Raw genomic sequence first — 14,041 nt, forward strand, 5'->3', positions numbered from 1 at the left:
GAGGCTTCCTCAGTTTGTGCCTTTCTGACTAGACCAAGCTAGTCTGACTGGCTGGTGATGAGACTCAGAATTTATCCTCTAGCTTGGTCTAGTCAGAAAGGCACGAACTGAGGAAGCCTCTTGGATGAGAGGCGAAACGTCTTCACGGATATATACCAAGTCCAGTAGCACTTGATTCAACTCCTTTGGATAACCATGACCTGGATGAATAAGAACATTCACATACAGTTATGTTGGTCATTAATGCAATGCACCCACCCAATGGAATAATGTAAGAACCAAACTTTGATTTTGATAGTCACTTATATCGTTATGCTAATATACATAATAAACTGCTCACAAGACTTAACGTTGATCATAGGAAGTGTTCAACTTTGGCAGTATGTATAAAAAAAGGTTTACTGAAATATAATTGCACCTCATTTGTAAAAAGGAAGGTTTTTATTTTTTTAAGAGACCCCTTCAGCGCTTCAGTCAGTCTGGTAGGACGTTGGTTTCCACTCTAGTTCCAGATGTATTTCTCACAGAACACCTTATTCTAAGGATAATTGGAAAAAGACAGTTAATGTTTCTGTTAGTGATACAAGGGTTAACCAGGTGTTTTCTGGTGGGGGACAAAGGATACATTTATACAATGAGACAGCTTTAAGAGTTTCTCATGTGCCATCATCATTAATGTAAAAGGCCGTATCAAGTATTCTAAATCCTTTGATGCTTGCTGATCATGTCTGTAAAAACAGACTATGCATCTTTTTTGAGGACTTCTACTCTGCAGGATAAAGCTACAGTGAAGGTCCTTAATTAGGTCTGAACCCCAGACATAAAACATAAAACAATCCGACAATTTGGTGCATATTACAGTGCCTATAAAAAGTATTCACCCCTTGGAAGTTTTTTTTTTACTTTTTATAGTTTTACAACATTGAATCACAGTGGATTTAATTTGGCTTTTTTGATACTGATCAACAGAAAGACTCATGTCAAAGTGAAAACAGATCTCTACAAAGTGAGCTAAATTAATTACATATATAAAAAAATAATTGATCGCATAAGTATTCACCCCCTTTAATGTGACTCGCCTAAATCATGACTGGTGCAGCCAACTGGTTTTAGAAGTCACACAATTAGTTAAATGGAAATCATGTGTGCAGTCAAGGTGTTTCAAGTGATTGTAGTATACTAAATACACCTGTATCTGGATGGTCCAAGTACTGCTGAGTCAGTATCCTGGCATGAAGACAAAAGAACACTCCAAGGAACTCAGCGAAAATGTTATTGAAAAGCATAAGTCACTGAATATCCCTTGGAGTACAGTTAAGTCAATCATTGAAGAGATGGAAAGAACATGCCACAGCCATAAATCTGCCTAGAGCAGGCTGCCTCAAATACAGAGTGACCATGCTAGAAGGGGACTAGTGAGGGAGGCCACCAACAGACCTTTTTTTTTTAATGTGATGATGCTGGTCATGTGACTTGTGTCCTGGGCTGTTCCAGTGGCGTCTGGACACTGCTTGGCATCCTGCACATCATATTCTTAATACATTTTATAAGTCCATTATAATTCTGTTTATCCTCTTTCAATATTGTATTCTATAAATTGTGTAAACACAACATCCATTGCACGTTGTCTGTCTTTGGGGGAGAGATCCCTCCACTGTTGCACTCCCTGAGGTTTCTTCGTATTTTTTTTCCCTGTTAAAAGGTTTTTTTTTTTTTTTTAGGGAGTTGTTCCTTATACGATGAGAGGGTCTAAGGACAGGATGTTGTGTTGCTGTAAAGCCCACCAAGGCAAATTTGTAATTTGTGATATTGGGCTTTTCAAATAAAATTGACTTGACTTGACTATGATTCCTCTGAAGGAGTTACAAGCTTCTATGGCTGAGATGGGAGAGACTGTGCATGCAACAACTGTTGCCCAAGTTCTTCACCAGTCAGCTTTATGGGAAAGCGGTAAAGAGAAAGCCACTGTTAGAAAAAAAAACCCACGTGAAATCTTAGCTAGAGTTTGCCCAAAGGCATGTGGGAGACAAGTCAGCTGGAAGAAGGTTCTATGGTCTAATGAGACCAAAATTGAGCTTTTTGGCCATCAGACTTGACGCTATGGTGTAAATCAAACCCCACACATCATCACAAATACACCATCCCCACTGTGAAGCATGATGGTGGCAACATCATGCTGTGGGGATGCTTCTCTGCAGTAGGCCCTGGAAGGCTTGTGAAGGTAGCGGGTAAAATTAATGCAGCAAAATACAGGGAAATCCTGATGTAGTCTGCAAGAGAACTGCGTCTTGGGAGAAGATTTGTTTTCCAACAAGACAATGACCCCAAGCATACAGCCAAAACTGCACATGAATGGTTTAAAGATAATGTTGATGTCCAGACCTCAGTCCAATTGAGAATTTGTGGCTGGACATGGAAACAGTCCACTCACTCACGATCACCATGCAACCTGACAGAACTTGTTGCAGTTTAGCAAAGAAGAATGGCGGGAAATTGCAGCGTCCAGATGTGCAAATTTGATACTGATCTGATCTGAGATCTGATCTGAGACTGTGAGAGCAATTCATATAAGATGTTTGCTTATTTTTAATCTTTGACCATGTATGACCTATACCATGTTTTAACTTGATTTTACATTGCTTAGATAGATGCTTAATTTCATGTGTAACAGAACAAAAGTAGTCAAACAAAAGTGTCTTCTCCGTGTGAACAAATAGAGGCCTATTAACTGTTGGGTGATAGCAGAGGAATGTATGGGAAACTCACTGAGAGTAGCAAGTCTGTACACGCTAATTGGAGAAATGGCCTTGGTGGGATGTGAGCTGGAAGACGAGATAAGAAGGGGAAGAACAGACAACTGCTCTATAAGAGAGACTGTACTGTATTGATCAGCATGCATTCAAGCATCTGTTCATGAACATTATATTCAAGTGTGACAATACTGCAAGAGATTTTTGTCTCGCTCCTCATTTAATGTTAGAGTGGAATTAAATAATTGCCATGGCAGAGACCTATCCACACAGGCTCAAGGCTGTAATTGCTGCCAAAGGTGCATCTACTAAATACCAACTTGAAGGGGGTGAACACTTACACAATACATTTTTTTGTTGTTGAATGATTTTAATAAATTTAGATTAATTTGTAGAAATGTTTTCACTTTGACATGAAATAACCTTTTTCTGTTAGTGTCAAAAAAGCCAAATTAAATCCACTATGATTCAATGTTGTAAAACCTAACTTCCAAGGCACTGTAAGTGGTTGAACCCCCAAGGTGCCCTGTAAATAATATGAAGAGAGATAATGTTGAAAATCCTAATTGTTTTCTTTTATCTAGATTCTTTCTGTGAAACTTTGACTCAGAATGGCTTCAGAAAGTATTCAGACCCCTTCACTTTCTGCACACTTTGTGTTGTAGATTTAATTTTAAATGGATAAAATTACCATTTTTGCCCATCAATCTACACTCAATAACCCCAAATAATAAAGTGAAAACATGTTTTTAGAAAATTTTGCAAATGTCCTGAAAATCAGAAATCAAAATCTGCCATTTACTTAAGTATTCAGACCCTTTGCTGTGGCACTCCAAATTGTGGTCAGGTGCATCCTCTTTGCTTTAAAGGTGTTATAAATATGACATTCAGCACCAGCGTCTCAGACCCAAAAAAAACAACCCTCCCCTCTTCCTTTGCGTTCTTGGCTATTATTTTGTTTGTTGGAATATTGATTTTTACAGTATAGAGTTATTTTATTAACATAAGTAACATATTCAGCTTGGTATGGAGCTATTTCTTCGATCTGCCGAGTGACCTAAATCCTTGTAATGTAATTATTAGCTTGCTAGCTATCCTGCTAATGCTAGCTATCTCATATGCACTAACATGCACATGCGGCTGGACTGGCTTCCAAAACGAAGAACAGAGAACCTCGGATTACAAAACACACAGTGACTTCATTCTCTTCTCAGGACGCCATTATGCCACTATCTCTTTACATAGCAAATATGCTGCTATATTAATGTTCTAAATCTAATATATAGCATCTTTAATTATCCTTGAGATGTGTGTCTAGAACTTGACTGATGTCCAACTATGGTTAATTGAATTGGTTAGATATAGTTTAGAGAAGCACACACCTGTGTATACAAGGTCCTACAATTCACACTGCATGTCAGGCCAAAAACCAAGCCATCAAGTCCAAGGAACTCTCTGCAGACCTCCGTGATAAAATTGTGGTGAGGCATAGAGGTTATAAAGAGGCAAGGGTTATAAAACAATTTTTAAAGCTTTGAGTGTTCCCAGGAGCACAGTGGCCTCAATAATAGTGAAATAGAAGAAGTTTGGAACCACCAGGACTCTTCCTAGAGTTAGCTGTCCATCCAGACTAGTAACCAGGCAAGCAGGGCCTTGGTCAGGGAGGTTACCAAGCATGGTGGTGGCAGCGTCATGCGCTGGGGATGCTTCTCAGCGGCAGAGACAGGGAGACTGGTCAGAATTGAGGAAAGGAGGAATGCAGCCAAATACAGAGAGGTCCTTGAAGAAAACCTACTCCAGAGTGCACGTGACCTCAGACTGGGGTGATGGTTCACCTTTCAGCACAACAGTGACTCGAAGCATACAGCCAAGACAATGCTGGAGTTGCTTCGGGACAAGTCTGACTGTCCTTGAGTGGCCGAGCCAAAGCCAACACTTAAACCCCATAGAACATCTGTGGAGAGACCTGAAGATGGCAGTTCACAGATGCTTCCCATCCAATCTGATGGCACTTGAGAGGATCTGCTAGGAAGAATGGGATAAACTGCCCAAATCCAGGTCTGCAAAGCTTTTAGAGACTTACCCAAGAAGACTCAAAGCTGTAATTGCTGCCAAAGGGGTTTCCACAATGTACTGAATTAAGGGTCTGAGTACTTGTATAAAGGAGAGATTTCAATTTTATATTTTTAATAAATATGCAAAAATTTCAAAAAATATTTTCATTTTGTCATTATGGGTTATTGCGTGTAGATTGATAGGTAAAAATGGCAATCTTATCTATTTAACATTAAATCTACAACACAATAAATTGTACATAAGGGCTCTTAATAATTTCTGAAGCCATCATAGTTTTGCATATGAATGCTATAACATTTTATTGTGTTTTGGCCTTGTTGTCTCACCTGCCACATGTTTGGTTTTGACAGATTTATCATCTAGGTGAAACCGTTCATTCAAGAAACACTAAGACTAAACTGTAGCTTGGCTTCAGAGTGGACATCCTGTTGCCTGTCACAGCATGTACATGTTTACAGACTTGTACTGCCTAAAATCTCTCAAAAAGAATTGGAAATCAAACATATAAATAAGTTGATTTGCAAATGACAATTCTAATAATTTAGAAACACAATCACTTATCCATTTACAAGTCATAAAGGGGATAATGTTAGTCACCTAGCCATTAAAAGTTTTGTTGGCGGCTAAGATGAGTCTTTTTTTCCAGATTCTGATTGGAAGTTAATTGTGATTTCTGGATGACAGAACTAACTGATGGTACACTCAACACTTGGGTTTAGGTATTATGAAGATAAGGTAGTATGGGAAATTAAAACATCTTACACCACACTTCTGAGCAGTCTTCATATCTCTGCACCAATAGTTTGGTCCCAAGGTACAGTGGTCCTTTCCCAGAGTCTCCATGGCATGACACAGATCAACTCTCTGGGGGATAGATAAAAAAACAACAAAAACAAAAAACAAAAACTGATGTCAAGTTGAACTAGATCAAATGAAGACATCAGACCACCTCTGTTATAGTCTGTACTATGGCTATGATGAGTGTTAAGGGTATTTGCACTTTTATCAGACTACTGTACCCTGAGAATGGTGAACAAGTAAAGTCAACAACTAATATATAGAGCATCAGGAAGAAGCCTGTTCTTGACATTCAAAAGTAGATTTACACAGCATTGCTGCTCAATAAAAACCTAACTTTTGTCTTAATACAGAACCAGTAAAAGAAGGTGGCTGTATGCATAATTATTTTCCAGAATATCCCATCCATACCTCACAAACATCTGGTGCATCCAGCTGGTTCCCCAAAACCCTCTGCAGCCTGGAGCCATAGAGCTTCATAAATACCTCACACTGAAGAGAGCACGAGTAGAGGATTGATGACTCTAGAGGTCTTTTTACACTGAATTTCAAAGCATTTTGATATTCTGTCGTTGCCAATAAATGTTCCAATTGCACTATGGCAAAAATACCTATTGAAAAAATGCATTAAAACGGTTTGGTTTCTTATTTAGAATCTTTTATAGCATATAGCTCAAGGGATTGTTAACTACTAGTTTGTGGTTTAAGCAAGACTTAAGAGCTAGGCAGACCTTAGGAATGGCATTGGGGTGATGGTGGCAGACAGACTGGAGGAAAGTTGAGCTTGGAGATCCAGTGGAGTTGAGACCAATGTGGACTCTGATAAGAACAGCCAGCATACGGCATGACTGACAGTCAGAGTGAGGGAGTATCACTGGGGAGTCAGAAAACCGTTAACATGGGTACATTGAGGAAGTTTAAAACACTGCTCATAACCAAATATAGCCCTCATATGCACATGCTACTCACCTGCATTAGATGTGTCCTTGAACAAACACAGCTGCAGCAGGGTACAGATTGAGTGAGGTGCAGCTGATGATAAGAGGAAGTCAATGATCTTCTTGCCGTATTTGTTGATGAAATTATCACACTGGTCCTCATAGCTGTCAGGTAGAAGACCACACACCTTTCCCATAAGCTTGACTATAGTATCCTGCAAGCAGAGAAAGCAAATGAGTAACAGTATATAAATGATGTTACACAGTGATGAAGAATATACACGTGCTGCAAAATGATGTAAAACAAACTCACCTCAGTTGTGTTTTTAGGCAACAAGTTCTCGAGAGTCTTGATGATAAACAGACATAGCGTGCATTGTGGGCTGATCTGAACCAAGAGACAATAACTGATAAGAGAGGCATTTCTATACATGCATATTAAAAGGATCACATACATTTCTCTTTAATAATAATAATAATGATAATAATAATAATAATAATAAATCAATCTTATATAGCACTTTTAACACTCAAAGTCGCTTTACAATAAACGGGGTGAAACAAGACAACAGATGTGTTGTCTTGTTTCACTCTTTAGCTATCTACAAGAATCACACTTCTGCTTTCTCTTCTGCGCTCTCATGCAGACCTGTGTGCTGGTGCTTGTGTCGAACACAGAGCTGGATTCATCTATATCAGTGTCAGTTTGGGGAGATTTCAGCTGTCCCCTCTCTGAGTGGACAGAGCAGAGTCCCAAGGCCATACAGGCCTCACCTGGCTTCTGCAGAAGTGAAGATGAGGAGGAACGATCGAGAAATTGATGACAGAGACAATCTTAAATAAAAAGTGATCATCTGGAGTCAAAGTGTTTATTGACTTTCCACATGCATAAATAAGTTTAAATGAAAGGACAAACTTTTACCGAGTGACCAGTGATATATTGCAGGACTTTCGGCAAATGTTTTTCCAACTGTAATTCACAGTTTCTTTTGTGTTCTTCAGGGATATGTTTACATAGAACCTCCAGGGTTTCAAGTATCACTTCCTGCAGAGGTACAACAATCAATAAAATGTTTCATTTATTTTTTTTTGGAAAGTACACTTCTGTTTTCATGAAACTGAGCATAAGTGAAAGTAAATGGATAGATGTGAGGACATTTTAATTTAGCCAGTCTGAGCAAGCCACAGTTGTTACAACAAATGAGAGCACATACACAAGAGACAGCTTGGTAAATCTGTACTGAACCTTTGTTTTGAAATTGACGTCAATATATTGGTTCGCTCTATCAGTATACTATAGTCACAGAGGGAAATACGATAATGTAATAATATATCCTATTTGGTGCCTGTGATCACCCCCACACACCCCCTTCCTAACACATCATAAAGCCTCAGCATCATTCTCACCTGAGTATCATTGTTGGAGATCATGTCTGTGAATACCTCTGCGATCTGGCTGCATTCTGAGCAGATGTCTGATGTCTAGAAAGACAGCCCACAAGTGAAAATATCTCAACTTTTGTATTGATGATTTTGTATCGATTTTGCTGATTTGAAAGGGTCACTGCATTGCATACAATTGTTTTTTTCTTGAATTATTGTCTTAAACTGTTTATTTTACAATATTAAGGAAAGCATTCGAGTAGAAAATGACTGCGGTTAATTAGAAAACTATGAACGATTAACGTCCATGGGAGTAAATCTAAGAAATTGTGGCTCATCAGCATGAACTAATAACGCCCCTTCTCGAAAAAAATGGGCAGAATATTTTTTTGAAAAGTAAAACATGATGAGTAAAACAAGAGAGGTATGGGTATTTTCTAATGTAGCTCAGGTCATAATCTATTGAAATTCTGGCAATGCAATGGCTGAAAAAAAAGATAACTAGGACTTTATCTCACCAATGACTCCTGTGTGATGTCCCTGTTCGGGGTGACAGGCTCACGGATAAATCTGGAGTCTCCTTTGATGAAAAACACCATGGAAGCGAGGGAAGAGAGAGTGAGACAGAGAGGTAGATAGCGGGAGGGCGGTTTCAACGATCCAAGATAAATAAACTATTTCACATCAGGTGAAAATATACACAACTCCTGCCCGGCCCACTCGTGATCGGGGCGTCTACAATTAAAACATATATACACCAGGTTTACTATAAATCCCCAATATATATATATATATATATTTTTTTTTAATCTTACCAGGGCATAAAAATACACTGAAGATTACCGAGATGAAGACGAAAGCTGCCATCGCGTCGACAGGTACTGTCTGAAATCCGCAGTTGGGTTAAGGTGGAGGCATACACAGCCCGTGACAATGTTTCACAGAGACTTATTAGAATAACGGACCGGAAATTCATATTGCGCGTCAACCAAACAGGGCGGACAAACCATACGCGCCTGTGTAATATACAAATCCGCGACCTTCGAAAATTGTGACCATCTTTGAGCTGCGTAAAAATTGAGAAAAAATTCCAGTGCAGTTTAACGGCGGAGGGGCGGACATGTTAGTGTCCTTGGCGTTATTAAATTCAGATAACAATCCGGTAGGGTGTCGGTCATTTAGCAGCGCTATCTGGTGGCGATCATCAGACTGTGCTTTCTGTGCGTTCAGGACAATCATAAGGTACCAATTTTCGAAGGTCGCAAACGTTGCTATAACACAGGGACACACGGCCGGGCGAGGCAATGCTTATGCAGCGCTAGACTCAGATTTTACGTACAATTTTGCAGTGCTGTTTTATATGTTCTGTCTGTGGTATTCAGAGGTCTAAATGAGTGTATACAGCACAAAAGTAGATAAAACGATGCTTTGCTTTGTTTTTTTTACATATAGGTTTTGTCTAGTCAGCAAAGCACGTCTACGCTGCAATAAACGATATCTCTGAACGAGTCTGAAACTTAAAATCACTCAAAAACATATTTTTGCTCCAAGAATCGTTCACTCATCAAGAACTGACTTATGTAAGGTTATTTGTCATGATTTAAGAACACTTATCTTGTTTCAAGATATCTAAACTAGTTGAAATATCTTACTGCACTAACAGGTTATTTTGCCGTCTCATAGTACATCTGTCATTCAAATCGCTTAAGAATAATTACAAATCAGGCATGGTGCTTAAAAAGTGTACAGTTGACTTTCATATTTATTGATGCCCCAATCGATAGCTGTAGCGTAGGCAGAAATCACAGCGTGGGTGGGCGCAGAGAAAATCAGATGTGCCTAGCTCGTCCAAGACCAATCATACTTAATAGGTTCTGAAACGAATATGTTAACCAAAATAGGCCATTACAACTATACTTGCCTGAATGCACCACAATTTGATTATACAAGGCTTAACAGTGTGCGAACTATACCATGACTTTCGGGGGAGCTCCTTTTTTTTTTTTTTACCGGGGGGCGATTGCGCGTGCCTCAAAGACAGGGCTGACTGTGACTTGTTGCAAAGAAACAGTTACAGCTGCAAGCATGCAGGCCTACTTGCTTTATGTCAACACATCTGATGTGTAGGGAATGCGAAGGTACGTCACCCGCGTTGAATGTTGCGACGGGGACGCCACCTTGTTAGGAATGCGCTCTGTTAGGCATGTCCATCCAGCCATCCATTATCCAAACCGCTTATCCTGCTCTCAGGGTCGCGGGGATGCCGGAGCCCATCCCACCAGTCATTGGGCGGCAGGCAGGGAGACACACTCGACAAGCCGCCGGGCCATCACAGAGCAAAAGAATTGAACAAAGTTGTTATAAATATGAGAGGTAAAGCACTGTGGACTGTCCATCTGTGTATGTGCCCTCTACCTCCAGGCCATGTGAGAACCTCAAGTCTGACATGGAAGGGACACTGTTCTGTTTTCCTTTTCGGGTTTTGGTTACTGTTGAAATTTTGTATTTCTTGCAGAGACTGATGCTGGGGTGTACTATCCAATGTCCTGGTTCAAAAGTTTGGCATGTAAAAAAAAAAAAGTAAACAAGAGCCATAACGAAGCAATTTATGAGCGATCTGTTCATTGAAAGCACTCAAAATAAATTTATTTTGACTCATGTAATGCGGCCTGGCTTTATTGTCTTGTAGTTCCGTATCGTCTCCATGAATTCAACAACAGCAACACAACATAACGTAATCAGTTAATGACCACACCCGACCCCCACACGGGTATCAAAACCAAAGATCACAGTATTGCAGCGAATTAGGAGGGCAGCCCGGGAACCGCCACAGCCGCGGACGCGGACGACAGCGTTAACCAGTCGACTAAAGGGACGAGCGGTTAGCGATATTTCCCGCAGTGCGTGTGATACGGGTTCGCGTCCCGGCTGCGGCGGTTCTTGCGGTTGCCCCCCCCCCCGAATTCACAACAATAGTTTTAGAATGAAGTTCATAATGTTTAAATATGTTAGAAGTATTTATGGAAGGATAAAATAGAAAAGTCACAATCTTTACAGTTAAAAGGTTAGATTTTATGCAAATGAGCATAGTTTGCTTAATATATACAGGACCAAGCTAGGGTGGCCATATGTCCGGCTTTAGGCCGCACAGTCCGGCTTTTCAATGTCCTGTCCTCCGTCCGGCGCAGCCTCAAGCCGGACGCCCAATTGTCCTCCTTTTTGGAGTTGCACTGGAAGGCAGCATAACGATAAGATCTCCGGTCTAACAAATGATTGGCTGAAAGCCGTGTCAAATAAATATCTGATATATCATTGGTTAAAAACGTAAACAAGGCCTCCATGTGCTGGCTACGTCACATCGTTACGTTAACAGAACAGAAAAGCCGAAACGAAAGACCTCCTTTAACCTGGAATGGAGGAAAGAGCACGGTTTCATTGGCAAAAGCAGCAAGGACGAGTTCCACGGTTTTTGCGCGCTTTGGCGTTGTGATGTGGACGTGAGCACCAAAGGGAAATGCGCCATTGAAAGACATGCAGGTACGGACAAACACAAATACAACAGACGAGCCGCAGGTACCTCGTCCATGAAGTTGTTTTTTCGAGAAGCTGCATCGCCACAAGATGACAAAATCTCCGCTGCAGAGCTTTGTAAAGTCTATCATGCAGTCAAGCATCACCAGTCATACAGGAGTGTGGACTGTGGAGTGAAGGTTGACCGAGAGATCTTCGGTGACTCATCTACAGCTAAGGGGATGACCTGTGTGTAGCGCTATCTATCCTTTTCAACTGTCAAGGACAACGCTCCTGAGTTCTCTATACAACTCGGTATCCAATAAACTATTGAAGTATGTTAACTTCGCTTCTTATGTGTTTAAAGTATGTTCTAAAGGCTCTAAATGTCTTACAGTGTCATCTGGTAACTCCAACTAAAAAGTTGACTACCCCTTTAAGGCGCTCAAATATGGCATATGACCCCTTTAAGGCAATCTAACATGGTCTAGACACCACAGGAATAAACACACATGAATAATCCACACTCACACAGGTACATAGAATTATATATACAAATGTATTATGAGTAATAATTATTAGAATGAATGAAAGTGATAATCCTCAATGGCTAATGAGCATCTGCATTCAGATATACACAAATTAATCAGACTAACACATTAGCATACAGTTCAATAACCCTATAACTAAGCCGGCAATAAAATAAAAGAAAGTCAACCCCCAGTTGCAGGCCTGTTTCTTTATCGGGTACCTGGGGACCCTAAACAGCCCTCTTCGCTCCCCTTGGGAGCCCGCACATCCGGCTTGTACTCGCAAAGAATGCTCCTCTTCGTCTCGCGCTTCCCGCCGCAGCGCAGCAGCGAACGTCAGGCCGGCAGCCATCCTAGCTAACTGGCTAGTTAGCCGTTAGCACCATCTCACGGTCGAACCGTGCGCTCGCCTCGGCAGCCCAACACGGCAACAGACGACTCCTTCTGCGTTCCTCGATGGTCGCATGAACCCACCACTACACTGTAACTGATAATGTTACTTCGCTAAACTAGAAGACGGCCCGACTCACTGTGGGGAGAGCCCCTTACCGCATCCAGTCCATTCGCCCGTCTTGCTGTGCTAGCAACGAACACCGACTGGCTAGCTCGCTCCGAGTAGTCAGTTTGTCTCCACAGTTCACACAAACAGTTCCCGGGATGGGTCTCGGTCAGACACCCGCACACATCACTGTTCACTAAACTTCAATTACATTTCTCTCACCGCAAAATAGCATATAACAACTCGACATGAAACTGCTCCGTTTTGCTCACACAAGGGACGAGAGACCTCCTTGTCTCCGTCCAGTCTGCTCGTGCTGACGTTTTCCGCTGCCCTCTCAACCAATCACATTCAAGGTAAGGTATTCTCTCCACAGCCAACCAATCACAACAATGGTAAGTTTCCACTAAAGCAAATGCATTTCACATTGGTAAACAACTGTTTTGCAGAACAATATCAACAATATAATATATTCATATTCAAAAGGTATACAAAATAACAAACATAGGCCAAACTCTTATCTAATAGTGCAATGTAATATATCTAAGGCCTATAATTTAACCACAGGGTTACACCCTCCCCCTACTGAACGTGTGAATGCCCTCATTCACCTAAATCTAACTAGTAAGGTCTCTGAACATATGAGGGTATAAACTAAGTTTGGTGCATTAACTCTTTCCTATCCTGATAGTGACACCTCTGTGTACTATAGTTATAGGCGTATCGCTGGCTTTTCCTGGCTCATCATAGGTAAGTCTTACGACTGGCTTTACTAACCTCTTCGGCCTACCTACTGGTTGTCTTTGGGGACTAGCTTCCTCATCTACGCTGCTAGCTTGGCCCTCATCTATGTCCGACTCTGACTCTTGAGCTAACTCTTCTTCAGCCTCATTCTCCCTCTCTTCTTCTTCTTCACTTTGGTCTTCGTCATTGTTGTCATAATTTGGGTCTTCGTCATTATTCTCTTCAGTTCTAGCACCAGGAGGTTCCTCTTCCTCCTGAGGGATAACTGCTTGTTCCCGTGCAGCTCTACGCTTGTTCAGGACATCTTCCGGGTAAGTGCTGTAGGGTCTTGGTATCGGTCTCTCGTACTCAGACTCTGTAGATGAGTCGGTCAAGCCCTCTTCACTATCCTCTTCTTCTGTACTGACTGTTTGAGACTGTTTGGTTTGTTGCTTCTTTCTTGTGTCGGCTCTTGTCTTTGGCTTTGGTGGTGGTCTGTGGTCGCTCTCTTCTCTTTGCATTCTGACTTGCTGCCCGATAGGTAAGAGATGATCTCGGTGCAATGTTCTGATTCCTCCGTTTCCATCCTCCTGCTTCACTCTGTAGACAGGTAAGTTTGGCATCTGACTCACAACCACATGAGGAATCTCTTTCCAGCGGCTTTGGAGTTTGTGCTTGTCTTTGAGTCCGAGATTCTTCACCAACACTCTGTCGCCGGGTTCCAGGGTTTGTGATCCCACCCTGCTGTCATAGGCTATCTTGTTCCTCTGGTGTGTTTTTTCGGCTGTGGCAGAGGCCAGTTGGTATGCCTTCTGCAGATCTTCTTTGAGTCTA

General features: G+C 41.2%; 1 protein-coding gene across 1 annotated transcript; it reads right to left on the reverse strand.

Annotated features, from left to right (window-relative positions):
* Positions 1–32: 32 nt before the first annotated feature.
* Positions 33–8,899, reverse strand: sftpbb (surfactant protein Bb). The gene is made up of 11 exons (XM_056293370.1): positions 8,761–8,899; positions 8,464–8,525; positions 7,970–8,044; positions 7,485–7,607; positions 7,212–7,343; positions 6,876–6,950; positions 6,594–6,777; positions 6,356–6,498; positions 6,036–6,116; positions 5,589–5,690; positions 33–538 (listed from the first exon to the last, which is right to left on the reverse strand). The coding sequence occupies exons 1-11, from the start codon at positions 8,810–8,812 to the stop codon at positions 503–505; spliced, it is 1,065 nt and encodes a 354-aa protein (XP_056149345.1). The 5' UTR covers positions 8,813–8,899; the 3' UTR covers positions 33–502.
* Positions 8,900–14,041: the final 5,142 nt, after the last annotated feature.

The sequence above is a fragment of the Lampris incognitus genome, chromosome 1 (genome assembly GCF_029633865.1).
Source record: "Lampris incognitus isolate fLamInc1 chromosome 1, fLamInc1.hap2, whole genome shotgun sequence".
Classification (NCBI taxonomy): Eukaryota; Metazoa; Chordata; class Actinopteri; order Lampriformes; family Lampridae; genus Lampris; species Lampris incognitus.

Bases quoted from the DNA above. Each gene is read 5' to 3' on its own strand.
- sftpbb (XM_056293370.1), bottom strand. From the start codon at position 8,812: ATGGCAGCTTTCGTCTTCATCTCGGTAATCTTCAGTGTATTTTTATGC. The intron at 5,691-6,035 runs GTATGGATGGGA...TCTATCCCCCAG, and splicing joins ATGCACCAGATGTTTGTGAG to AGAGTTGATCTGTGTCATGC. The intron at 539-5,588 runs GTAAGATGTTTT...AATTATCCTTAG, and splicing joins AGACTGCTCAGAAGTGTGGT to AATAAGGTGTTCTGTGAGAA.